This window comes from Aspergillus caelatus, assembly GCF_009193585.1.
Source record: "Aspergillus caelatus strain CBS 763.97 unplaced genomic scaffold BDV27scaffold_10, whole genome shotgun sequence".
Lineage (NCBI taxonomy): Eukaryota > Fungi > Ascomycota > Eurotiomycetes > Eurotiales > Aspergillaceae > Aspergillus > Aspergillus caelatus.
Window position 1 is genome coordinate 137,884 of NW_022475273.1, and position 26,464 is coordinate 164,347.

Genomic DNA, 26,464 nt, shown 5'->3' on the forward strand with positions numbered 1-26,464 from the left:
GGAACAATGATAATGAATTCAAAAGTAGATACCATAACCTAGATTACCAATTTCGCCTTGCCTGCCTGAATATGACCGAAGCAGAATAAACAAACCAATGTACGCCTCTATCCGGTATTGCATCCTGGTGGAACTATATAAGACTGAATAATACGCAATTCAAACAGAAACGCCCCTTCGTTTCCATGATCTCCAAGCGACACCCCACGCGGCAATAGCCACCCATACGCTCAGCGTACATCCCAAGGCCCAGTAGCCAAAGCATTTCCAGCCGTGACACTGGCCGTCTGTTGAGCCATTGCCTCCATCTGTGGCGTCTTGGTAAAAGCGGGAGTAGATGAGGCCCCACAGTGCAGCGCCTGCTGCCGGGAACATGGCAACGATACCCCAGTTCGTGCCGAAGTTCTCGACGCCCCAGACGACGGAGATGATGATGGGGCAGAGGGAGAATGCACTCCCGTAACCGAAGCCGATCAGGCCTGTGGTTATGTGGGACAATTCCGGGTGCTGGACCGGAAATGGAGATGCTAGAAGAAGATAGCCAAGTGAGAGGAGAAGAGCGGATGGGAGAAGGAATGTTAGTCGTGATAAAGTAACTCGCTTTGATCCGGACGGTGAGCTGGGGCGTACAGCTTCTGAGTTATTTGGGAAGAGATGGGTTGCTGGGGGTGCGAAGAAGTCCGACAGGGATCCTGTGAGGAGTCGGGCAATTGTTGAAGTAAGCGCAATAGTTGTCACATGTGTAGATGGTTTGCCGGCAGGAGTAGGAGCATTGGAAGAGCTTGACTCTGGGGTCAGGGCTCCGACCACAGTACCCAGCTAGAAAGGTCAGCAAATCGGTGTACAATGGCAATGCGTGAATGCCACTTACGTTGTTAATGTATGCTTCTCCTGGTCCAGTAACCAAGAAGAAGCCTAAGGCAAGCCACCACATCGTATGATCCTTGAGGAACACCTTTGTTTCCCAGTTCAATAGCCAGTTTTTCTTCCTGCGTTCCTCCTCCTCTCTCTCTTTCTCGAGCCTTGCTGCCTCCCTCTCTTCCTCAGTTTGGGTCAGTGATAGCGTTTGTTCTTCGTCGTCTGCATCGGACTGCGAGAATGTCCCATACGCAGCTCTAACCTCGCTTCTCGACCGGAAGAACTCGCTCTCTTCCAAGAGGCCACTCCTCTCAAGTTCTTCGACTGCTTCGTCAATATACTTCTCCTCATCCTCATCGACAATCCGTAATCCAAAAGTCCCAATGACACCAATACCAAAAAGCAGTGCGGCAAGGAAAATGAAGTACCGGGAGACGTCTACATCGCCACGGCTGCCATCTTCTAGCCGTTCATACAAAAGGTAAGTACCCACTTGACTCTGCCACATACCACTGAGGCCAAAAGCAGCTATAGGAATGGCAAGCATAATGCCCTTGTGTTTGCCCCTGCCGAAGTTTTTGGCGCAAGTCGTGACGGCGGCCAGGTACATGCAACTTGTGGCGGTCCCGACGCACACGAAAGCAACTACCATCATCCAAAAAGGGTATCCATTTCCACCTACATCTGGAGGTGGACCATTCTTGTACACGATTGCAGCTAAAAGGTAGCCTATTCCGAACACCGTACCGGAAAACAAAGCCAGCGGCGACGGGGTATACCGGTCACAGAGGTATCCGAAGACTGAGACTGGAAGGTACATGGACACACCAGCAGCAATCGATACAGCATTTACTCGGAGCTGAGTGTAATGAAGACGGGTGAGAAACAAGGGGCCGTAAAGGGAAAACGCAGTGATGCTACCAGCTCCTAAGCTGCATCAACTTGTTAGCAGGAACAGGTACGGTGGGATGTAGCGAGGTCTTGATATTGGGCTTACCAGGTTACTACTCCCCAGGCAAAGCTACATATCCGTACCACTTCCTTAGCCAGCCTGCGGCGATCCCTTTCCACTATTTCTTCAACAACATCATTCAAGAGACCGTCTTCACCGTCGCTATAACGGCGTACAGAGATCCTGGATCCTGGCCGTGAGTGTAGATCTCTACCCTCCATGTCCCCACCAGAGTCATAGGTGGTCAGTAACGGACGGTTTGTGTCAAAGTCTCGTTTATCAATAGAAGGGTCCCGACCATTGGACGGAGGCATTTTGTGTTTGGACTGGCTAGTGAGAGAAGCTAAAGATGACGATTTTGGAACAATAGAGAACTTTCAAGGACTATATATACACCTACCCGAGCTGGATAAGCTAGGGCCCAGTATACTGTTCCTGTGAGCAATTGGGCAGGTAGCTGGGGAAATCAGTTGACTGAGCTCCGAGGTTCGGCTCCGCTACGTCACCAGGAAGTTTGAGGAAATGGCATGTTTATGAGAACGGAGTTTCCAAAAGAGTTATACGGAATAAACTTGAGATAAAAAAAATCCACCCACACACACGAGAACGAGGTAGTCAGACGGACCTATGGAACTGGAGGCAAGGGGATGAGGAGAAAGAAGTCATGCATCTGCTGGCGATTACACCGCTTATCGCCGATCGCACGTGACGCGTGTTTATCAGTCATTCAATATCCCCCTTTTAGGCAATTCCCTCGGCTGACTTGCGCTTTTGCGCGCTGTATCAGTCTGTCTACCTGCCATATTACTTCGGCCTGGTCACAAAATAAAACATGTATGATTATGAAGTTCTTGTCTAAAACCTCCCACCATTTATGTACATTAACATACTTCTGGAAAGTCACCCTTATAGCTCAACATGGAAAAAGGTCCAGGGAATCGGACAAGTTCCCGGGAGGTATAATCAACAAGACATGTCCGAAATAGGAACAAACCTAGACAAAAAAAGAGAGAAACGAAAATGAATAAAGGGCAATTTCATACACGCCGTCAGAATGGAATCGCTCTCGCACGAAAGACCTTCTATGATGCTCCAGGCATGTATAGACAAGGGCTCTGAGTTGAGCATTGTGCCATGATCAATCGTCAGTATCGTATTATCGGTTGTCGAAAAACTCCTCCACCGCATCACCCGGGTGGGTCGTTAAGTGTCGTCGACATCATTGGGCGTGCGCAGGGAAGAAAGGAATAGAAACAAGTGGAACGATAACGCCTGGTCCATTGCCATGCAATTTTGACGCCGTATCCCGTTGTTCTCAAATAATTCTTTGATCGACTGACTTGAAAGGGAATGCAAAGCCGCTAACTCCGAACTCGATAAGGTGAAACAGATTGAATAAAACGGTCAAGAGACAAAAACGAAGATAAAGGGAAAAGAATAAAACCCCCCTGGGATCAAGCAGGGGATACGTGACAGCAGCAAAAAGGGGGAGATAAAAACAGTACAATGTGAGATCAACACTAATAGCTGACTTCACCCGGATCGCTTTCCATCACCCCGTCATCCCAATAACGATCGGACAAGTCCTCTTGGCCAGAGATCTGGGATCTTAGAGCAATGGTTTCGCCCTCTCCTCGTTCAATATATTCATCCTGGGTGAGCTCCTTTAAGATACGCTGGAAGTACATTCTGAGGGTCCGTAGGCCACGCAGATAGCCGCGGTCGATATCGTCAGGATGGTGTGGGGGGCAAGGTGCATCCGGAGAAAGCTCATCTTCGCCAGTGACACAGTTTGCAAAGTCGACGATCTTCAGCTGAACGTCCATGTTATTATGTCCCTCATCAGAGGTACGGCGTTGCAGAGGAATTCGCTTGCTGTCACCGCTCTTGTCATTCTGTGGAACCTTCTCAGGGGAAGACTGCTCGCCATCATAAAGGATCAAAAGACTACTAGCGTAGAGCCGATATCGTTTCAGCTTTCGGATCATATTCTCCAATTTGGACAGTTTTTCAAGGATGACAGGGATCTTCTTCGCCACGCTGGTATAGCTGACACCATCGTAGAGGAACCGGGTGAGGGCGTCCTGAAATTCACGCCCTGACTTTAGGTCCCGGCCAAAGTACTTGTCTTCGAATGTATATTCCTGCTTTTTCACATTCCAAGATTGCATGCCGCAGAGTCGGACACCTAACTGCTGAGAGGTTGTTGACTGGCACTTCCGTCTTTGAGATTTCTTTTTCTTCTCGTTAGCTTCAATTCCATACTGGCGTGTTCCCATTTTGAGATCAAGGACGCAAGGTTTGTTCATGCCAGCAGTGAGATCTTCTAACAGCAAGAAAAACTGCACACGTTCATCATTCCGCGTCTGTGCCTCTTTAGGATTAGAAGGAAGGAGGAAGCGGTTGTCCTCTTTTGGCTGAACAAGGATGGAATCCTTCGGTGGCATATCGGCAACAGAACCATCCTCGGTTTGTACTGCATCGGCTATATCGGCTTTCGAGGCTTCAAAGTTTGGCGGTTTCACACTCTGAGGAGCTGATGGCACCAATTGAGCATCCGCTTCCATGGAGAATATCTCGTCCTCTCCATCACCACCATACCCGTCGTCTTCGAAGAACATAAGGTCGCCTTCTTTTTTCCCCGAGCTCATGCTCCGTCGTCTTTGCAAGCCACTTCCTGAATGGCGGCGCCTTACCCGGCGAGACCGTGAGACAGAGATGGAGCGTGGCTCGGACTCCTCTGTTCGAATTTGTTGAAGACGGTTATGATTCGAGTCTAAAGCGGTAGACGCTGACGATGATAAGCCAGGACCTTCACCTGTTTGCTTCGTAATGTCTATAGCAGCAGACCGTGGTGGTTCATTGGGGACGGATGCATTGCGACGGCTACTAGCGGTATGGTCCTCGGACAAGTTAGCCCTCTTGCGTGTGACACTATCGGAGGACATTCTTGGTAATGTGATGTGGCCTCGAGCATGACGCCGGTGATGGTGAATAGCCGGAGGACTGAACACCTCTCGGAGAACCTGCTCCTGTAGCTTACGATTGACCGTCGTGGCACCCCAGCTAATCTTGGGCTTTTTCGGAGAAGTTACTGTGCCGTCCAAACATCCATTTCTCAACCTTTGTTCACCAGTCATCGCTGCAACACCATGAGCACACCTGTCTCGGTTCATTGTTGTACCATCCGCAGTCCTTGGCCGTTGTGGACGAAAAAATAAGTCAGCCGGAATGATGTGCCGGTTGTTTTCAAGGATCACCTTAGGAATGATTCCAGTGACTTGCTTCTGACTAAAGATTCGTGGCTGATCCACGGTTTCAGACGGACGAGAACCGTTGGCAGTTAGTGAATTGGCCTGTTGGGGACCATTTGTCTCACCCGTGGCAGGTTCCCCATTTAAAACCTCGGAATTTCCCTCGGAGGTTAACTTGGAACGCTTGGGGTTTTTAGAGAAGGTTACATTCAACACACCGATGTACCTGAAGAAACAAAGCACTAATTAGCACGGTTCCACACAGGGATTAACATTGATAAGGTCAAAACAAAATAACCACCGTATCAATTTACCTTGGCAGGAACATGAGCATCTCCGGGTGTCTGCGTTCAATTCGCTCATAGAATTCATTCTCCCGGTTGTTGAGCTGTTTACACACAGCGCGCCTCGAGAAACGGAAGACGGTAGTATGGCCACCGACCTGGTGCCGGTAAGGTTTCAATTCTACCGCGCCCAAAGGAGCCTCTGCACTGTGCTTGCGTCCACGGCGCGGAAGGCGTTGACGTTGAGTTGGTGTAGCAGTTGGTGTCATTTCAGCCTCATCGGTCAAACTCGACTCTTCGTCGCGAGTAGATGTGCCACTTTCATCCGCCGAGCCATACTCCGATCCACACGTTGAATACTCACTGCTGCGATCGGTCGTGGCGCTCGGGGGGGTTTCAATCAACTCTTCTAATTGTGGGGCTTGTCTGTCTTGCAGATCACCGTGCAGAATTCTACTATCATTCTTAGATCGAAGAGATATATCCACATGATTGATTTCTTGCTCATCTGAGACGCCATGTCTCTTGGGCACTAGAACATGACTACTCTTCGTGGGCGACGGGTCGAATGGTTCTGTACCATGTTGACCATCCGGATAAGACTGGATTTGATCAACCTCTTCAGAAACAGTGACGCGTTCATGGGGATAATACACAGCGGAGGAGATTTGTTCATCGTCTTCATCTTCATATTGTGCAGAGCCACGACGCCGTTCTCGATCTGTATCAGACGAAGGTGAGAGACCGGGGACCTCCTTCGAGAAGTAGTCCCTGCCGCCTTCTGCAAACTGCGTCGGGATGCTTTTGGAAAACGATGTACCGCGAGCACCGCCTGGAGTTAAATGGAAATTGCGGATCTCCTCAAGTAAGCTGCGAGGTAAGGTTTTATAAGGCTTCCTAACATCATCGCTCACCGTGCGCTCCGTTGTCTCGCCCTCCGGAATCGGGGTGATCACCGGAGCATCAGCCATTGACAGATGAGATAAACTTTTCGAGCTCCGAAGATTGGAATCATCCGTGGCCACCAGTAATTGAGGTTGCGAGTCGGAGAATTCCGCAATGCGACGAGGTTCAGAATGGACGGCAGGCTGATGCTCTTCCAATGGTTCTAGGGTGTCATCGTGTCGTCTTCCACGGTCCTCCCTTCTTTTGCGATCCGGTGAGGTAGTATTTTCCTTGAACAGACCCAGATAATGGCTTGACTTACGGCTGCGCACATGAGATGTCGGCTCCGCGTTAGTCAGGTTTGCCTCGATCGAGTGATCTACTCTGCTGCGACGACCACGGCTCGAGCTGCGCCCAATTCCAAGTTCAGGCGCAGCGTGCCGTGAAGGCTGTTCGAGCTTTGGAAATGACGTCGTCTCGTGCTGAGTCTCTGCAGGCAGGTGGTCTACATGGACCGCCGAGTGTGGTTGTGGAAAAGACGCATCATTGAAGGAGGAAGAGATTAAACTACGGTTGACAAGCGACTCCTCTAGGGACTCAACACCGGTACCATTCGAGGTCGTCTTGCGCAGAGGTTGCGAATTCTCCCAGCCCGAGATCTGCGGGCTGCGTTGAGCCGTCTCGTACTGCCTATCCAGGTCTACATCAGGACCGACCGAAAACAGTGGGGAACGACGAGATGGTATAGCAGAGGACAATAGTGACGGAGGGAAGGAAGGGTTTCTGTGGACGTCAACTTCCATGTGGGAGAGGTTGGCGATAGTGTGACGGGGGAGGACCTTGGAAGAGGGAACTGGAGAAGGAGAAGCGGATGCATTTTCGCCGGCAAGATTCAAGCTCGTGGACAGTTCATTGTCTGTGTCTCCTTCGGGCGGAAGCTGCGGCGAATTACTGAGTTCGTTATCAGAAGGGAGGTAGTGGGTAGCAAAAATACTATCTCTCTCCGACAACTGGGGGCTGTGAAATAGGTCAGGACGGGAGAGCTTTTCGTGGGGGACGGTGGTAGCCCTTTTTAGAGCGAATCCGGCCGACGGTTTAGCCCATTGATGAGCGGTGGGGGATTCAGCACGGGAGGGAGAAGGAGCTTCTTGGATGCCATGGTGGAGGAGCTGATCCCGGGCGTGGTGGCGCGGCTGCTTGTGATGACGGCGTTCGGGCCCGTCAGAGCAATCATTTTGGGCAGACGCAACAGGTGTCACCAGGGGTCCAGACCAGGTATTTTCTGATGCAGACGGAGGGCTTGACATGGGGAGGACATTGGTCGGGCGTGCACGACGACAGGAGGATCGAAGATTGAAGCCAGAGAGGGCAGTCTATGGTTGGTGCGTTATTTTTCACCTCAGGCGCAACGACGAAAAGGTCAGGTAGAGGGGGGGGTAGAGGATCTGGCGTCAACGAGTTAGATGATAGTCCCTATTGAAAAGACAAAGCAAATCAAGCAGCATTAGCCACGTTCCGGGAGAAGGGCACCTTACAGGCTGAAAATTAAGCGCAGCCACCGGAGATGATAGGCATCGGTAATGGGGGGGCAAATGCAAGTGTTATCGGATCGGGGAGGTTTAGTAGTAGGTATGCTTGGGAGGTATGTATGGAATTGAGTATAAATTAATCAGGATTGGGGAGGTGGAGAGGAGGGGTGGGAAGGTAAAACGAGTAGCACTACGAAGTACAAGTCGTTCTAGGAGGTCAAGTAGACGTAGCAAGGTCCGGCCGGTATGTGAGGTAAAGCACTAGAAAGAACAGTTACCGGGGAAGTGTTCTTAGTGGTAAAGAGAGTTAAGTTGCAAGGGTAAAAGTCACTAAAGAGGAAAAGCAGTTGGTCGAGAAATGACGCGGATCTTCGTCACCGCCTTAGTGGGTCCCAAAATAAAAAGGAAAAGAAAAAAGAAAAACAGAGTTGAAAAAATAAAACCAAGTTTATTGAAGAAAAGGGAATAGCAGCGTTCTTAAAAGATACTAGAAAAAGAGAGTTTACAGCGATGGCAAGATAACAACAGGGGGGAATGCAGAAACAATGACCACGGGATTTAGTTTTGGACTGGACCCTATCGCTTTTTACTGCATACAAATGCGAAGACAAAGGACTGAATAGTAAGTGAAAATTGGTAGAAAATAGGAAACTAAAACTATAGGGGGGAATATCGAAAAGATGGCAGAAGAATATGAAACTGGAGGTACGGAGTAAAAGAAAAGGAATCATGAAGTCACCGAAAGGGACCTTCTCTTGTTCCCACCTGGGACTGAGGAAATGAACATGGGCCAATCACTGGAGATGGCAGTAGTAATAAGAATGGGGACATTCCCCCAAAACAGAAGGGGTGGTCATCTGTTCCATACTGTTCCGGGTAATCTTGATTCCCATCCAGTCCGAGGCAGTAAGGATACCCAAGCTATTGGAAACTTCTGTGGATACGCCACTTCTCTGGGGTATTACTGTACTTACTTCTACTAGTACGCGCCATCATCCAGGCCCGATAGTACGAGGCTAGTCTTCTTATCCACCTCAGATGGTCTTTTGCTAATAGTTTCAACGGCTACCTTAGAATATCACGGTTCAGATACCAAAATGTTCAACAATCATCATTATGTGTCCAATTTCCTCCCGGAATTTGAAGTGAAACATCTTATTTGCGTACATGACATGGGTATATCCCTTTGCATATGATATAAGAGAAAATCAAATCTTGACGACGAACCAAACGTCGCTCCAGAGAATCGGAGATCTCGGAATGCAGACCCCGTCAAATCAACAATAATTCTAAAGATGACTCGTATAACTTAACTGTTATCTATTAGGGGGGGTGGGTTCGATTGAATTTTGCTCCTGGCAAATAATTAAGACCCTCAAAGTTCCACGGGGCTTCCATTGGACACCTTGCGTGCGAGGGTCGGTATAGGTAGCAATTAAGTCTCGGTACTCAAACTTTCGTCCACCCACGAGACTCATGAAATTAGTATTATTATCATCATTCTACGGACCGCCCCTTATGATCTACATACTCCAATTACTAGCCATAACGTAACGGGGTTTATATTCCATCTCCATTCCTTCCATTCCACTTCATCTCCACATCCACATGATCGGATCAGCCCCAACCTGCCAATCATTGAACAACGTGATCGACTTGCTTGGCCATGGTACCTTCCGGCAGACGGATGATAAGGCATCAACATTTCTTTGAGACTCTTGGGTTCACCGTCTTATCTATATACCATGGAAATAGACATACCATCCTAGTCAATCCCTCCCTCCTTGCAGCTGGAGTTTCCGCCATTCCTCCCGCTTCTTTCAGACAGAATACTTGGTGGAGTTCCCAACATAACGCGATGCCAAGTTCATATACCTAGGGGCTACCTTCAAGGCTTCCAGCGAGTAGCACCACATCTAGAAAATGACCAATGCGATGCCGTTTACCCGCGCCTCGGTAGGACATGGCTGGCTGACTCCCTTAGATGATCATCCGTGAGGTCCAAGAAAGGGGAACCCTACCATATTTGTCAGAATCCAACGCCTAGACGGCTTCCTCGGTGACACGGCTTTCTTGGTCTTTAACGGACCGTTTTCCGAGAGTAAAACTCAAAGTCTTGGTTCTCCAGTCATTGAGCTTTTCATTACCAAATCCAAAAGTAAAAGGAATCCCGCCAGGTGAGCGAAGCCCTTCCACGTGATCCTATCTGAATCATTCACTTGCTGCCCGAATGCGAGTCATTCTTCGGGGTATCAACGCTTTTGGAAGTAGTTCCCTATCTCCAACTTTGCCAGTGAATTATCCAGCGACCGGAATGCTAGGCTATCAATGAACCCGCAAATCAAAAATAGCGGGAGTAATCTCTAAGTGATGTGTCCAGAACCTTAAACAGAAGATGTATAAAGAACATTGAGGCCTATAGACTCAACCCATGGTTCTTGAAGCATTGACCATCTGCCACCGTATCTTGTTGACTGGAAAAGAAGGGAATGATACCTAGAATCTCTTTATTGGAGTGAGATAGATACATGCACGAATGGATCTATCGATTAATATCATACATTAGCCCATCGGCTACCTAGAAGCTGGTCATATCGGGCAATGGCATCAGACACATGCAGTCTGGTTGATTCTCTCCCTTTGTATCAGCTAACTACATTAAAATTGGACCCAAGGGCATTATTGCGCAGGCGTCTAATGACCTAGCCCATCATTGAACTGGTTCTGTTGAAAACAACAATCATAAAATCCTTTTCTGTTCCGAACAAATGCTCTTAAATAAATCAAAACAGTAGTCTTACTCTTTAGAACACACTGAGCGGCCATATCTTCATTGCTTATGGGTGAGCTTGCAAGCAAGAAAACAGAATGCTTCCAAAAAGCCATCTTTCAACAACTGGGTAGCATTAGACCAAGTGAATCCTGGTACAATGATCAGGATGATATAGTAGGGTTCCTCGTTCAATAACGAGTAGACAAAGGGATACATAGTTACAAACTCAGTCCATTATCAAGGCTGGACAACTGGGACGTCTACGCGATAAGTCCCTCTCCTATTCCGCGGGCGCCCGCTGACAGTAATGAACAGTCACATTGCATACAGTGAGTAAGACATTTCTGTTGAGGCCAACTCAGTTCTCATATTGGCTAACTTTACTAGCCATATCGAGCTCTCAAGGTGATTATAAATATGCTTCAAAAAAGTTGGTGGATTTAGTTATTCTCTGTTATTTGCATTTGCCATGGCATGGTATAGTGAACTTCCATCGTCGACGAACTCCTTGTCTGTCTACCTTGTATATATAGTATCTCAAATAACCACTCTACCATGCTCAGCAAAGGAGATACGTCTCAGCTAATCCTACGGTATCCAAATATTCCTGGTTCTTGTTACTGCTTCGACTCATTAGTCTACAGAGTTTAGGTTGACTCGGCAGCTGTTATCCATGATCGGCTGATCTATGCACTTGATATAGACAATGAGCTCCGCTGTATCCCAAGTATACATGCGAAAAAGCCACGTCTTAGAGCGGCTCTTCACCTTGGCCGAAGCTTGAATAACAGCCACCATATTAAGCTTCAAGTACCCATCAGCCGGGCTTCATAGCATCTATTAGAGCAGTGGTTAGCTCATAGTCTACATTAACACAAACATATTATATGATTTAGATTTCAATGCACCTGAAACCCATGTTGGTCATTAGCTTCAGGCGCTACTTCAATCCTCGCATTACATCCTATGGATATATTACTAGCGGGAGGAGAAAGTTCATCCAAAGCTCACTTCAACCAACATCTAAAGTCCTCGGTAGAGTGCATGGCCAAGTCAACTGTTGCTATACTGTTTTCACGGTTGCAGAGCTACAAGTTGGCCTTGACGTGATGATGTCTTTTACACATTATACACTGAATAGAATAGTCTGTTCACATTGCTGCGTGAGTACTTAATTTGGGAGAGCTTTTAGGACTGGCTGGGAAATAAGGGCTGCCAGGAGCCAATCAATATACCGATTCATGCTACCACAGAAACTGTTGTCGCTGATGCTCAATTCCATTTTTATTCCCGGTCCGGTAACCACTTCAATAGTTCTAAGGTAAACTGGTATTGAAGATTATATGGTGTTTGAGTTGATTATTGGATGATCGGGAGCGGTAGACAACATCTTGGTTATTACGCGGATTTTGAATAACAAAAAGACCTATATGTAGTCGGTAAGTATAGTTAATCGAAGCCTACTGGGTTCCTTTAGAAGTATGAATGCCTACAGAAATCAGGGGCCGGTACTTTTAGTGGCCAGGGGATAGTTCTTACGGTCTCTTCGGAGATAACGTGGATAAAGTATTAGGCGCAGCTATTGAAGCCATTTAGCAACCATCGATCTGATAGGGTATAGTGCTGAGCATAAGTAAGTTAGCCTTCAATTTAGGTGTCTTGATTATACAATTTGGGTAAATTAAAGAGACTTACTACTATAGTATACAATGGAGAGCTTTCCTAGTATATTCACATGAAAGTTGCTATAATCTGAGCTTCTCTGGCGTCCACTTTAGTATTTCTTCATATAATAAAGGAAATTTGGTAATTGACAAGGTTTTCTGTTATATGATAGAATTTAAGCTCAACAGTTGTGGAGTTTCTGTTAGAGATTCCTCTAAATGAAGTTAGAGAACACATGTATTGTTATATGTTTCTCATCCTTATGGTTTTCCTGGTCACTTTACCTAACTTTTTCTGTTTGTTCTCCTCCATTTTTGGGGGAGGGGAAAAATCTCGTAGGCGCCTGTCGACACTGCGGAATAGTCACATTGCGCTTACCAGATAGTCATGCTTTTCCTTCAATATCATTGGAACGTGAGGCGTGATGCGCCGGGGCCGGCGATGTGACGAGAAGCAGCGACAGTCCAACGGCAGGTTCCGAACTACCGCCAGACCAACAGTAATCCCTACTGGCGTACTAAGAACATGCAGCTCGAAAGCACAGCCGAACAGGGGTCGGGCGCAACGACGGCCCCTCTCCAATTCTGTATCCTATCTGGCGATTCGGATACTCGTCTCCCCGCAGCACCACAATGGCGGGCGCTTTTCTCTCCACCGCAAGCAAGATCTAATGGTTACACTTAATTACTGCCTGCCTCCTTCATTACCATCACTTCTTCTGATATTTTTCTTATCCTCTGTTAACCCAACCTCTTTAATTTTGATGTCGTCCTATTCGATATGGATCCACGGCTCGCACATGTTTAATCCATATGTAGATGTAGATCTTTTCAGAAGACCGCTTGAGCGCGAAGGCACCGTGATCAGCTACACAAACCTCGTTCGTCACAGAAAATTTTCGAAAGGCCTCTTTACAAATTCGACTTGCACAAACCGACCCGATATTGTATACTAAGGCTCTCGGACTTCACAACAGCTTCCGTAACCGGAAACACATTGTCAAGATGCACAGACAGTTACGTTTGGATACCTCTGTGGGGGGCAATCAGCGATATTCCTTCATTGAGACACCACTGGAAATGCATGCTTCTGGATTACGGAATGGCCAACAGCAGCAAGAACCACCGCCGTCGCAATCATTAGCAGTGCCCAATTTTGATACTATACCGGCTCAGGCTGCAGCAGAGCAAGGACAACCACAACGCCTACCACCATTCAATGAGAAGGCACAATATGTGCGGCAAGAAGCAGTGGCTCCTGGTAACCCAGGTGGACCGAATTATGAAGAGCATTCTGCCATCTCTGCCCCGTTTGCCGACGTGGTGCCTCAGCCGGTCCAGCAATACGATGCAGTTGCGCCAGACTACTCATATGCGGTGCCGCCTCCAAATTCTCCAGGATCACTTCCGGCCAAAACCTTTCCAGAAACCCCAGCACAAGTAGCCCGGATACATACAACGGCCATCGCGCCGGACACAAATCCTCTACAGTCTCCACAAGTACCCTATTTCCCTGGGCCACCGACGGCCTCAGGCACATCTTACTCGCCATTGGCAGACGATGTTGCGGCCTATCATCGGCCAGGCCAGGTATCGCACCCTAATCAACATATAGTAGGTGGAACATGGAGTCATGACATGTGCGATTGTTCAAACATTTGGACCTGTTGCCTTGGGATTATGTGCCCTTGTGTTCTATATGGGAAAACGCAGTATCGTCTTTCGCAGATGTCAAGGAAAGAAGACCCCACAAACATGTTAGGCCATGAGACATGTAATGGGTCATGTACAGCGATGGCTCTCTTGTGTGGTTGTCAATGTGAGCACTACTATCCCACGATCTCGGCTACTGGATGCTAACGGTTCCTATAGGGCTCATGGCGACAATTCAACATAGACGAACCCGCAAAGCGTATGGTATTCGAGGAGACATTGCATCAGATTGTGTTAGAGCGACCTGTTGTACATGCTGCACCCTTATACAGGACGAAAAAGAGATAAAGAAACGTGAGGAAGAGCGTGCGAATGCAGCCAGGGCTACAGGAGCAACCCTCGTATCACCATACTTGACGCCTCCGCAGATGGCATACGGTCCTTTGTCGCGATAAGTGAAATAACCCTGATGTTGTAATTTTCGTGGGGCGTGGACGAGATGTTAACGTTCTAAATCGGGTACGGATGGCGGCCTCCGTCGAGACGCATTACCTATTTGCATTTGTGTTCATTCACCCTTTTCGCTAAATACCCAATACAGCGTTCTACTTATTGGAGTTTTATTTTCGACTTGTACAAGAGTTCGAACCAGATCTGCATTTAATGATTCATAACGATTCACATTTGTTTTGTGTCCAGGGGGGTCTTGGCGTTGCTTTTAAATGATTCCCTTGCATCCAGCGGTCAGTTTGCTTCGGTGTGGTGTTGGGCTCTGAGAGTCTGGTATTTTTGTGTATACAACCCTCAGACAGCTTGTATACAGAGGATGGACGATGCAATGTAGATTCAAGTTCTTAGGAAAGATTCAAAGAAACAAAGTTCTTGCACCAAAATGCGCGCAGAACGTGATCGGCTGATCATCGACGTCTTTGTTAGGCGGTGACGCCAATGGCCGAAATCTGGACCGCCGTGGCGGATCCTTATGGCGTTCAGCGTTACGGAGTTAACTCGTATAGAAAATGTACCACTCTCTGACCCCGACTTTCGCTCGTATCTATTATAGCCGGTTACTGCTTCAACAATTTATATCGCCTCGTTCGATTTATCTGCATATACAGCTTTGATTGTATTCGTGTACTTGACTCTTGTGCTCCTTGCCGTCGCGCCTTTTCTGTCCGATCCGATTTTCGGCATATAGTCACCAAACTTCTCGGTTGAGCACGCTGGACCAATGGAGGTTTGAGAGCTAATTTGAATGCTTCCTCTACTGGGAATGGTGAGAGTAATTCGGATGATTCTGTGGCATATAAGAGTGACTACAATCGCGTGGTCTATCTGCTCAGGTTGATCGTTCGACCATGGGGGATGACGTTCGTCTAGCCCCTCGCCAGATATGGGCACAACCGACAACATCTTCAACGAAGACTTACCAACCCGGATGTACTCCATTCGTGCTCCCCAGTGAAGGTATGCTGCAAATTAAGATGTGACTCTGCGCTATCTCACTCCCGGGCAAGAATTTGGTTGCCTGCGCTATAGGGTCTCATGAAATCTGGCTAATATGACCATCTGTGAACGTTTCTAGGTTACATTTATCTGAATCTCTCTTATTCGATAGCCCTATCAGAAAATGCCGTTTTTGAGCCAGTCTGCACGAGTACCGCGACCGCGTCGAGAGGTCCATCCCCAATGCTCGATACCCGTGACCCCTTTTACGCTTCGGTGACTCCCCAATTATATGCTATCGGCTGCGCAACAGTAGTTAGCTACCTTCTCGTCATTATTCTTCTTATAACGCCACGCACGTTTTATGTTGGTGGTCCTGGTGGTGGTGCCAACTTTCTAGGGCGCCATGGCATGATTAGTGGCTCATATAGCGGTAATTCCTCGGTGGTGGGAGTTGGTGGTCGGCCATGGCTGCAGAAAGTGGCTGCGCTGCTCGTTGCTATATCGTTGACAATTGCGACTGCCGATTCATTCAAGGTGGCCGAGGACCAGTATATACACGGCTACTCTGATGCCGATGCGCTTGCCTCGGAGGTCATCGACGGCATGGAAATCCGCGTTATCAGAGTCATATCGAGCACTTTTCTCTGGCTTGCGCAGGTTCAAACACTGATTCGACTATTCCCTCGACATAAAGAGAAGGTCATGATTAAATGGGCCGGTTTCGCCTTGATTGTGTTGGACACGATATTCAGTATCTTGGATAAATTCCTGGTCCAGAGCAACACTACAAGACCGCGATTATATGAAGATGCAATACCCGCGCTCAGTTATCTTTTCGAGCTTGCGCTTAATTTGCTCTATGCGGCATGGGTTATCTTCTACTCGCTATCCAAACATCGTTTCGCATTCTTTCACCCGAAGATGAGGAATATCTGCCTGGTGGCCCTCTTATCGTTATGTGCGGTTCTAATACCAGTTGTGTTTTTCGTTCTGGATATCGCAAAGCCTGAGGTCGCTGGCTGGGGTACATACATTAGGTGGGTTGGATCGGCGGCGGCTAGTGTGGTGGTTTGGGAATGGGTAGAACGCATTGAAGCATTAGAACGAGATGAAAGAAAGGATGGTATCCTCGGCAGGGAAATTTTCGATGGTGATGAAATGCTTGAAGTGACCCCTTCTGAAGAGGTCGATTGGCCTCGCCAAAACAATAGGAACGACAGAGGAGGAGGTACAGGCACATCCTCGGGATGGGGAGGAATGATGGGGTTGACTCAACGTCCATTGCGCACTCGAGTTGGTCACCCTGGGGGCCGTAACCGGCAGACTCGTGCTGACGCACAAAACCCTGCCATGTCTAATGACCCCCGTCAACGGGGAGCAGCCCGGCCCACCCCACCGCCCGCTGCTGTCACACCTGTCAGCCGGGCGGACACCACGAGCGCTGCCAGTACTGTGTACAATGTACATTACCATCCTGTCTCTAGCCCTACACCGCCGGTCGCTATGCCGCATATGGAGGAAGAAAACGAAGCCGACGACTATGGCGATGTTGCCGGCAAGGAATTGGAAACCGCCGTCGAGGAGCATCGATCGAATTCGGCCCATGAGCGCATATCAGCGGAGCAGACCAGGGAAGAGTCGCCCCAGATTATCAACGTGGACGACCGATGGCGGACTATACTCAACCCCTTCAGGCGCAGGCGTGCGTCTCTACCTAGGGAAGTTGCTTCAGCACAAGCAGAAGAGGAGCAGGAGGACCCTAGTAGAGATGGAGGTGAGTTAGACCAGGGTGAGCCTAGCGAGCAGGAGTTGTCGCGACCCGTCATCAATCGTCTATTCGCGCTCAATCGCAAACCGAGGCCCGGCTCTGGACGGCAAGGCTCTGATGCTCCGTTACCGGTTACGGTCATCCCCGCCAGGCGTCGAGGCCAGCACACATGGTCGCCCGAGTGGTTCACTGAGTCTAATCTTCTTGAACCATCCCCAGGTCAACGGCCCCGACCAAATCGCACTGATTTGCCGGTAAGGGTGATACAACCACAGACTCGCACAGCTGCGCCTTGGGCAACGCCCAACGAAGGAGAATTTGGCTATGGCAATTATGAATTACGTTATGACCCTGAAGCGGCAGCGCTTGTGGGACCTGGTGAATCTCATCCTTATCCGCAGTCGACCGATCATGCTTATCTTGATACAAATGTCGATCCCGAAAGACCCTCCGTTGCCGAACGGCATGGTCAAACTCAAGAGCTAGATCAATCTGCGCCTGAGCGGTTGCTATCACCACAACATCCTCAGCCGACCAATTCACCGAATGATAGTCATGCCACCACTGAAAATTCTAGACCTCGGTGAGGAATTCGAGGCTCATGTTCTAGTCCATACTTCCTTGGTGGACTGCGCATTTCATTTGTTCGGTCCGAGTTAGACGATTCATTATGATCCATATCGTCGATTTTCTTTCTCTTTACATTAACTTTTGACATATTCTTGATTTAGCGGGAGTATCGCTGGATGTATCTAATGGGAGTCTTGCTTTTCTCGATCTTATATTCTTTTTTGGTTTTTTTTTTTTTTTCTTCTGCGGAACTGGTACAGGGCACAGGCATAAGTTTATATGCGGTATTGGGAAAGGTCTACGGTTAACACACTGCGTTCCGAAGGTTTGAGCAAGGTTTTAATGCAGTGGCGAAAAGGGGGGTTTGGTGCACAAAAGATACCCATGGGATTTACGTGTCAAGATATATTTACTACCATTATATATGCTGTACATACTAATATGAATTCGTTGGTTGGGCTGACGCAACTTTTCCTCCGTAAGAGTCGGATAGAGAGATACTTGTGATATTAAGCCTAGCTTGACGAGGGGTTTAGTACGTACTTTGATCTCTCCCTAGTAAGTTTAAATTCCAGATTGACTTCTTGATTTGCTTAACCCCTGTACTAGTATCGCTCTTAAGCTACAGAGATTCTCGTATTATTGATACGGGCCACTAGTAGTCACTACTGGCTTACGTGGAGACTCTGCCTAAAAACCTCTATTGCATCACCAAAGATAAAAGAGATAGACATCGGGAGCGCCTTGAGGAAGACGGATCGAATCTGTGAAATTCCTCAAGTTGACCGAAACATAATTTGATCAAAAGTATGGAGTAATAGGGGAAACATTTTACATTTTGCGGAGGTGACCAGGGTCTCTTTGTGGCCTCATGAAAGTTCTTTGAGCTGATCGGCGCGGCTTAGCTTCACGAGGAAACCTTCGCGTGGTCCCAAGAGAAAAATAAGGCTCTCCACTCACATTTCTCCGCTCTCCGCCGACTGCCGTCATCGATCGATGCCTTACACTGTACAACGCAGTGCACTCCCCCTCCTGATTCGAATCACTCGCTAGTCGATGCAGCGACGACATCGCCTCTGGGCGTCGCACCATGGCGGCTGTCAATCGGAATATGTTTGACGCCAGCGTTACAACAGATCGACCGCGCGGAGCGTCGCTGATGGTTCTACCGTTGAATCTGATCGCGTTCATTATCTCCCACGTATGCCTCACTCGGTTTTTTCTGTGGAATACGCAAGAGACCAATCTAACTTTGACTTATTATCCTTACAGTTAGAAGATCCTGGCGATCTTGCTCGTCTATGTCGAACATGTCGAGTCCTCAACTACATGACGCTCCCGCAGCTCTACAAGAGCATTATCCTGACATCCTACGATAGGATCCGATACCGTGGGGATCAGCCGGAAGGGATGGGAAGCGCAAGCCCCTTCTCAATGGGTCTTAACGCTATCATCACCCGTCCGTACGCATCACTGGTTCGGTCGCTGACGCTTCGGGGAAGCTGGCGGGAGTCGGAGCTGGAAGAGCATGCGCGCATCGGTCGGGTGACAGATTCTTCCATGATGCTGAATATTGTGGTGCGGGCAGCCATCGACAAGATGAACGAGTTAGAAAGCTTTAGCTGGGAGCTCGATACCAAGATGTTGGAAACCGTCTACCTCGGGCTGGCGCAACAACCTAAGCTGACTTCGCTGACTATACGGTTCCCCTCGAGCCGTCACCCTCGACCAACGATCATCATACCCGCAATGCCTCATTTACGGCGCTTGAAAATCACCGATATTGACCCTCTCTGCTACCCAGACGACATTTCAACTCTGCTTTGGAAGTGTAAGAAGCTGCAAGAACTCAATCTGCACTGGTCACCTCGAATGAGAGAAGAGCAAGAGCCCAGCGTCATGGTCCATGACTACTTCCGCAAATGCATATCGGCAAAGCAACCTCTTCGAGTCAAGAAGATAGGGCTTCAGAATTTGTACGCTCTTCATACTGAAGAGTTCAATCTTGCGTTCGATCAGACCATGGTTGAAGATGTCACCATCCTTACCGATGCCAAATCAGACGACTACAACTTCATGAATACGTTTGTTGACAGTACCTGGCCGATTTCTCCGCCTCATGTCGTCCGGATCAAGGGCATTAGACAAGATCGTTTCACTAGGAGGCATGCGGACTTCCTAGGGAATTTTACTGGATTAGAAAGATTGTATTTTGTCAATGCCACGCCCAATCCAAACGATATGAGATCCCCCAGGCACTTGGAATACCCGGCCCCAACTCCACCTATGGTGGACCATAATACGCACAATCCAGGCAGTGCTCCAGCCTATACCCCCGCCACCACACCCTCCTGTTCTCCCGGATTGCAGGCCGGCATCCGTGATGCATACCTCAATAATATAATCGTAAACCACGCCGCAACTCTACGGCATCTCTTGCTCCCTTCTTACTGGCCGCTCTCATCAAATACGATTGCACGCATCGTTCACTCTAGCCCGCAACTTGAGCAGCTCGCTTTTGCAACAGAATTTTCCAGCATGGAGACACTAGGGCTACTGCTCCCATTCCTCCGTAAACTGGTTGCTGTGCGCCTTCTAGTCCCAACCGGTGCTACGTCGTCGCCGCAGACTCCACGGCCACCGAAAGCGAGCTTGGGACGCTTATCGTCATGTCCGGCGGAAGATGTATTTACATCCGCGTTATCTCTTGCAGATATCGTGGAAGCCAACGACGACATGCTCATCGAAAAGTTCTCTGAATCACTGGCGGATCCACAGGTATTCAGCCAGTTGAGGTTTTTTGGTTTCGGTTGGAAAGCATTCGAGCTGTTAGACTACTATACAATTTCCGCTGTCCCTCCCGCTGAGCGTACCGTCGAATCGCAATCACAATCCCCGGCCGATTTAGTGAGCGAGGAGGTCAATGGGTTCCGAGAGCCTTGCCAAAATGGATTGTCGCAGAAAGACGACGGAACAAGCGCCTCTAGTATCTTGACTCCAGCCCCGGTTTGTCAAACCCCGCCCACAGGGCCAGCACTGAGGACAAGCCAAGCTCCTTCACTGTTAGGCAAACGAAGGCGAGAGTATGAGCTGAACCCAGGAGCACCACCTAAGAAGAGCATGTCGAGCGAAAACCCCATAGAACTATCGGAATTCAACCCTTGCCTACCAACAACGCTCACGAATGGTCGTGTATGGAGACGACGGGTGCGACGAGTGGGCTGGGATGTTGTGAAACGCTACGAGATATGGGGCTTGGACACGCAAGAATTATGAACACTGTATCGTCACGGACGACTTTCGAACTGCACATATATGCTTTAGGGTTCCAGGATGGGAGGGGGCGTTGGTTGTTTTCGTTCGTCCCTGGTTTTTTATATGGGATGGGGTGAGTACTTTCATACGGGTTCTTATTGCACAGGGGGCTAACAGCCCATTTTGCAGGTTAATCTTGTGCATATATTAAGGCTATATAACTCTACATATTTTGGTCCGCGGAGCATAGTCGGTGTTTGGGACACGGCTGTTTCTCATCCGGGCTTCCTGCTACTGTCTGTCCAGGTTCTCGGTTTCGATTTCTTCATCTTTTTAAAGATATCCCTGTTCCGTACATCTACTGTACATTTAAAGGACATAACTCCACTATTACAATTAGATATAAGGATGTGTGAAATTAATACTGAAAATAACAGCTACTGAGGCTATAATCAGCTGTGCTTCTATCTGTAATTCCCCGTGGTGGGTTACTAGTTTACTACTTTAATATATACCTCAGAAAATAAACGTGATGAACTTTACTAAACCCCTAGGAGGCCTGTATTCAGGGCTAATCTTATTCCAGAGGCCGGAACTTATTTCCGTATAGATGCTAAACTGAAAATCCAAATTCTTCGATATTAAGTTCAATGCTAATTTACAGTCATATGCTTCTATAGAACTATAAATATTCTACTGCCTGCGGTTCCCCTCTGTCTGTATTAAGAGCAGGTGGAAGAATGTAAAATGTACGGGAAATTACATTAGCTGCCATCCCTTACTTCTCTTCGCGTTATATATGCAGTCTATGGCGATCTGAGCCTTAAGTCTCGCAACCTAATTGAGATCTCCTTCCATGCAAAACGTCAATTTTCCCCTTTAAAATCTAGGCTCATGCAATGAATTATCAATATTGACACATTATTCACAAGCTCAGAGTCCTCTCAACGAGTGATTTCTCATACCAGATGGCTTGGGTGACGCCCCATGAGTATAGGATTTTCACCACTTATTGAACTCAACGCAAACATGGATAGATAGTATATAGTCCGGTATGGAAAAGGGGAGGTGGAATGCAGGGTAGGTTACAGGATGAATTCCCAGATCTACTGAATAGATAGGGAGCTGGAATCTTTACCGGAAAAGGTTTTCCTTTTCAGCACTCATCTCATTTCATCTCATCTCATCTCTACCCCTTCTTATCTATATTCAAAACTTGGACCTTTTCCCTCTCCCTCTGTGTCTAGAGTTAGTCATCTTAATTATTTCTTTATGTAGTCTTTACTTTACGACTACCTCTCTTTAGAGTTAGCTCAAAACACACACTATGAACCTCCCAACAGCAACCACCTTCCTCCTCGCCACGCTCCCTCTCAACACATTCGCATGGAGGAATCGAAGGGTATGATGGAGAAGTCCTAGAGGGCGAAGCCAACGAAAGCCGTGCCTGCACGCTCCTGCATCATCCCATTCCTGCAAACTACCAGGTCAAGTACAATCTCGAAGAAGATGGCGAGGACTGTCAGGCCGTGCTTTCTACAACCGGGAGCTGTTCATTCGATAACGGTCTCCTGCTCACTGGTCTTTCTGGCTCCAAAGCTTATGATGGTTTGTTGAAATCCTATCAAGTCATATGGTGAGATATTCCTACTATAATTAGAGCTAGATCTGGTTGGTGTTTAGTCGGGCATGGCTAATTGGTTTTCTCGTATAGTGATAAGGAGATCGACAGGTCTAGGTTAAACGCAAGGGATTTGATTGATAATATTAAGGTAAAAATAGATAAACTGTGGGAGGGATTGTCCGGAAAGACCAATAAAGAACCAGCGCTAGGGATATTCGAAGAGCAGATGAAGGAAGAGGTAAGTGCACAGAAGGAACAGCTCAAGCAGTTATATAACAAACTTAAGTTAATCCTTGAGCACATTGCTTCTTAGGGCGTCTTTGACAAAATCAAAGAAAAATTTGGACAAGTCGAGGAATTGAAAAGGAAATAAACATGGTCTAATCGACTGCCAATGGTCTTAGCAGGTTATAACTCGATTACCTACGGTTTTCATCTCATGGTTCCATGAGTATGGTAAAAATTAGTGGTTAAATTCCTATTATATATACTACATAAAAAAAAAAAAAAAAAAAAGGACATACGTGTGGGTATATCCATAGTATCCTCAAGTGTCAAAGTCATCTTGTAAAAATTCATGTGGAGCTATAGACTTATTTCCACATCCATTAAAATTGAGAATACGCGGGTTTGAACAAAAATTTCCAGGGTTTGATGCCTTTTTTTTTTGTCTCCTGAAACTTCTTTCGGGGGATAATCTTCACTTGGGCGGTTTATATTCCTTTTCTTTTTTCTTTTATTTTCCTTTCCCTCTTGTATATATTTAATCTAAATTTTATTTCTCGTGCACTCCATTTTACTTTCTACATGATTCAGCAGCAGAAGTTCAAGATCTAAACCTTACGGAACTGTTTAGTTCCTTAAGACAATTTGATTTCGTTGACCATGATCGTGATCGTAAGGTACGTTAACTCAACATTGTGTGGCATATCGGAGAATGAAGGGGTGAGACTTGAACAACGTCCAGAGAATGCCACTCGTCTTTTTTTTATCACTCAGACTGACTTAAGCAGCCAGTAAAGACACTACCGTACTCCACAAAGAATCATAGGCTTGATACGTGTCGAGGTTGCTCATATATGTATGGCTGGAGATACTGCGCAGCTGCGTGATCAACGTCGAAAGGTCGGTATCGGACGGGATACCGTAAACCATGGTAGCGAAGCGACTCAGATCCAGTCCCTTGATCTTCTCAAATTCGTTGGCCGAGTATGCGGACTGGAACTCACTGTATGCAGACTCGAAAATGACAGTAGAATCGGGAATATCAAGGTAGGATTCGTCAGGTACTGCGCCGGGGTTTGTGACAATCTATATAGGTTAGTTTATTCAGTTTAGTACTATGTAAGGACTTAACGTACGTAGTTGTCAGGTCCAAGTCCGTCACTTTGCTTGATGGTCGAAGCCAGGTTCTTATAGTAGGTGACGGTATCAGCGTTGTAATCCGTGGCAGCTTCGTCGAGGAAGATGCCATGCACTGCGAAGGAAGATTTTCCACTGGTAGATGGCCATGCGGCGTAGGTCTGGATGTCCTTTTCGACCTCGGAGATGTCTCGAGTTCCTTTCTGAGTGCTCACATAGCCGAGGACTAGGGCGTTGCTGTAGGAGGCGAGTCTGGGCACTGCCGTAAGGAAGTTCTCGTCGGAGGCAGTGCTTGAGCCAGGGCCATTATCGGGATTGATGATGACGGTGAATTGAACATCGGAATTGGCAACGATCCTGGCTTGGTTAGGTTCCCTGATATCGGCTTTGTTGGAGATAGACTTACAGTTCTTCCAGGGGCGTCCATGCGCCGGTTGATGGGTACAGATAGTACGGGATGATAACCTTTGCCTTTGATGTGCTGCTACCTGACGAAGAGGCAGAGGCAGAAGTGGAGACAGAGGTGGATGCAGACGCAGAGGTAGACGCAGAGGAAACGGTGACGACAGAGGTAAAGGTGGAGCTGGAGCTGGAGCTGGAAGTAGTTACAGGGACATCGGAAGCCGGGATAACCGTGGGAGTAATGATGTTCAGCACCGTTGAGCTAGCATCGATGTCTTCAGCAGCCAAAGTCGTTGTGACCACCGTCGTTGTGGTCACTGTCACTGTGGCAGATGGAGCGCCTGCTGCACAGGCGCTAACTGGCGGAGCAGGTTGATGGAAGCCTCCAGGGCTATGTTGGCTATGTCGGTGACCATAAGGAATATGCGCAGCATATGCCTGCTGAGACAAAAGCGATATGCAACCCAATGCACCCACAAGGATAGTCGAGGGATTGTTGAAGAGCATATTGAGAAGTGAAAGATTCAAGAAGGAATGACTAGAGCTAATAGAAAGAAAGGAATGAAGGAGCGACTGATTGTCTATCGAAGAAATCAACGCTTACCAGAAGCTGTCGGATTGAAGGAAGTTCAAGAAAGAAATCATAACTTATAAGCAGACTGAAGAGAACTTGATCCAGTCGGATCTGACTAGTTAAGCGAGTCGATCTGACCTTCCCTAATTCCGACAATGTGATACAATAAGTGATCCTGAGTCCCACTTTTTTATATTATACCCGATCAAGCCAACTTAATCTTTATATACAACTCAAAATACATACTATGCAGAATATTATATATTAGAATTGAATTTTTTTTTTTTTTCTTTTTTAGAAAGGAATTACTTCCGATATGTTACGATCTTTTTAACCCAACTAATCTAAGCATAGTATATAGAGTATCTGTATTAGGTTGTGTATAGACATTATAGAAGAAAGTGGATGGATCGCAAACCGTCCGAATTAGGAAAGGTTAGATCGACTCGCTTAACTAGTCAGGCCCGGCTCATAGCGAATCACGGTAGTTCTTCTCACTACCGTGCGGATTTGCCGGGCTTCCATCAGTGTCTAGACCCAGATCCTCATCCTCGATGATGCTGAAGGAGTCATGCAGAGGACTCAGCGGGCTTGAGGAGGGAGTAGAGGTTGCGGAACTCGGAATTTGAGTGTTGGATACTATGATAGATGAATGTCTGCCATTGATGGTTGGACGTCCACCGAAGGTCTCGGGGGGCTTTTAGAATGAGATTGGCCGTAACGGGTACGTTGGGTTTGTAATACAGATAACCAGGATAGGAGTCCTTGGGCCTTCACTACAGGTGCTAAGGTAGTTGTGCAGTGAAACTGGGGGAGAGTACATCACTATAGGCTGCACCTCTAGATTACCTAGTCGAAAGCTGGAAACGGGTTGCGCAGTATTATGTGCTTGTCTGTCCAAGTTCTTGATTTTATCTTCTTCAATTTTCAAGATATCCTGTTTCATACACGTTATGTAGTATTCAAGGTCACAGCTCTGTAAATTACCATCCACAATCCAATCTTAGCTCACATTTCATTCTACATCTCAAGAATGAAAAGAAAAGGTCACAACGGCACGGAAAATATCCCAAAACAAAGCTGCAGATAGCCTAACCTACGCCCTGAGGGCTCTGATAGACGCTATACATGTTTATATTTCTACTAAGCGGTCTAGTATACGTCGTTCACATTTGCAATATTAGCTGCTAGGGGTTTGGCGAACGGTTCCTTCCAGGTACCAGATGTCATTATATATAATGAGTACTACACGTCATAAACCCAGACGAATGCAAATTAATATACAATTGATTCGGCAATAGAACACTTTCTTATAAATTTCTGAACCACATTTTTCCATTTCTTTTTATCCTGACCGAGATTTTATTTGCGAAAGGAGATCCTCGTTATCTTGGAGTTTAGGTCTGGTGGCCAAGAAAGGGCTTACGGCTATTGAGTTTAAGCTTGTTTACGAGAAGTTTATGTTCTGAACGGGAGGCATTTTCTTGATTTTGGTTTGTGTTTCTTGGGACCTGTTAAAGGAGGCTTGTTCGAATGTTTCTGCATTGGGATCGTGGCTTTGGTACTTCTGGTCGTAAGATTCCATGATTTCCTGACCTTGGTAGTAAA

At 47.4% G+C, this 26,464-nt stretch overlaps 6 protein-coding genes across 6 annotated transcripts; 3 read left to right on the forward strand and 3 right to left on the reverse strand.

The window, feature by feature from the left end:
* Position 1: 1 nt before the first annotated feature.
* BDV27DRAFT_1716 (MFS transporter) lies at positions 2–2,290 on the reverse strand. The gene is made up of 3 exons (XM_032075635.1): positions 1,856–2,290; positions 872–1,790; positions 2–819 (listed from the first exon to the last, which is right to left on the reverse strand). Exons 1-3 carry the CDS (start codon positions 2,122–2,124, stop codon positions 160–162), a joined length of 1,848 nt encoding a protein of 615 aa, XP_031932694.1. The 5' UTR covers positions 2,125–2,290; the 3' UTR covers positions 2–159.
* Positions 2,291–2,810: 520 nt separating this feature from the next.
* BDV27DRAFT_120587 (inositol polyphosphate kinase KCS1) lies at positions 2,811–7,745 on the reverse strand. The gene is made up of 2 exons (XM_032065144.1): positions 5,379–7,745; positions 2,811–5,290 (listed from the first exon to the last, which is right to left on the reverse strand). Exons 1-2 carry the CDS (start codon positions 7,538–7,540, stop codon positions 3,331–3,333), a joined length of 4,122 nt encoding a protein of 1,373 aa, XP_031932695.1. The 5' UTR covers positions 7,541–7,745; the 3' UTR covers positions 2,811–3,330.
* Positions 7,746–12,769: 5,024 nt separating this feature from the next.
* On the forward strand, positions 12,770–14,745 carry BDV27DRAFT_120589 (DUF614 domain protein). Its single transcript, XM_032065145.1, has 2 exons — positions 12,770–14,018; positions 14,072–14,745. Exons 1-2 carry the CDS (start codon positions 13,205–13,207, stop codon positions 14,305–14,307), a joined length of 1,050 nt encoding a protein of 349 aa, XP_031932696.1. The 5' UTR covers positions 12,770–13,204; the 3' UTR covers positions 14,308–14,745.
* Positions 14,746–14,867: 122 nt separating this feature from the next.
* On the forward strand, positions 14,868–17,881 carry BDV27DRAFT_1783 (PalH/RIM21 family protein). The gene is made up of 2 exons (XM_032075925.1): positions 14,868–15,319; positions 15,438–17,881. Exons 1-2 carry the CDS (start codon positions 15,211–15,213, stop codon positions 17,654–17,656), a joined length of 2,328 nt encoding a protein of 775 aa, XP_031932697.1. The 5' UTR covers positions 14,868–15,210; the 3' UTR covers positions 17,657–17,881.
* A 460-nt stretch (positions 17,882–18,341) lies between these two features.
* Positions 18,342–21,345, forward strand: BDV27DRAFT_120592 (uncharacterized protein). Its single transcript, XM_032065146.1, has 3 exons — positions 18,342–18,485; positions 18,545–18,840; positions 18,912–21,345. The coding sequence occupies exons 2-3, from the start codon at positions 18,730–18,732 to the stop codon at positions 20,913–20,915; spliced, it is 2,115 nt and encodes a 704-aa protein (XP_031932698.1). The 5' UTR covers positions 18,342–18,485; positions 18,545–18,729; the 3' UTR covers positions 20,916–21,345.
* A 2,178-nt stretch (positions 21,346–23,523) lies between these two features.
* BDV27DRAFT_165119 (spherulation-specific family 4 protein) lies at positions 23,524–24,789 on the reverse strand (the record flags this gene model as incomplete). Its single annotated transcript, XM_032073840.1, has 3 exons — positions 23,524–23,829; positions 23,880–24,237; positions 24,287–24,789. 3 exons carry the CDS (start codon positions 24,787–24,789, stop codon positions 23,524–23,526), a joined length of 1,167 nt encoding a protein of 388 aa, XP_031932699.1.
* Positions 24,790–26,464: the final 1,675 nt, after the last annotated feature.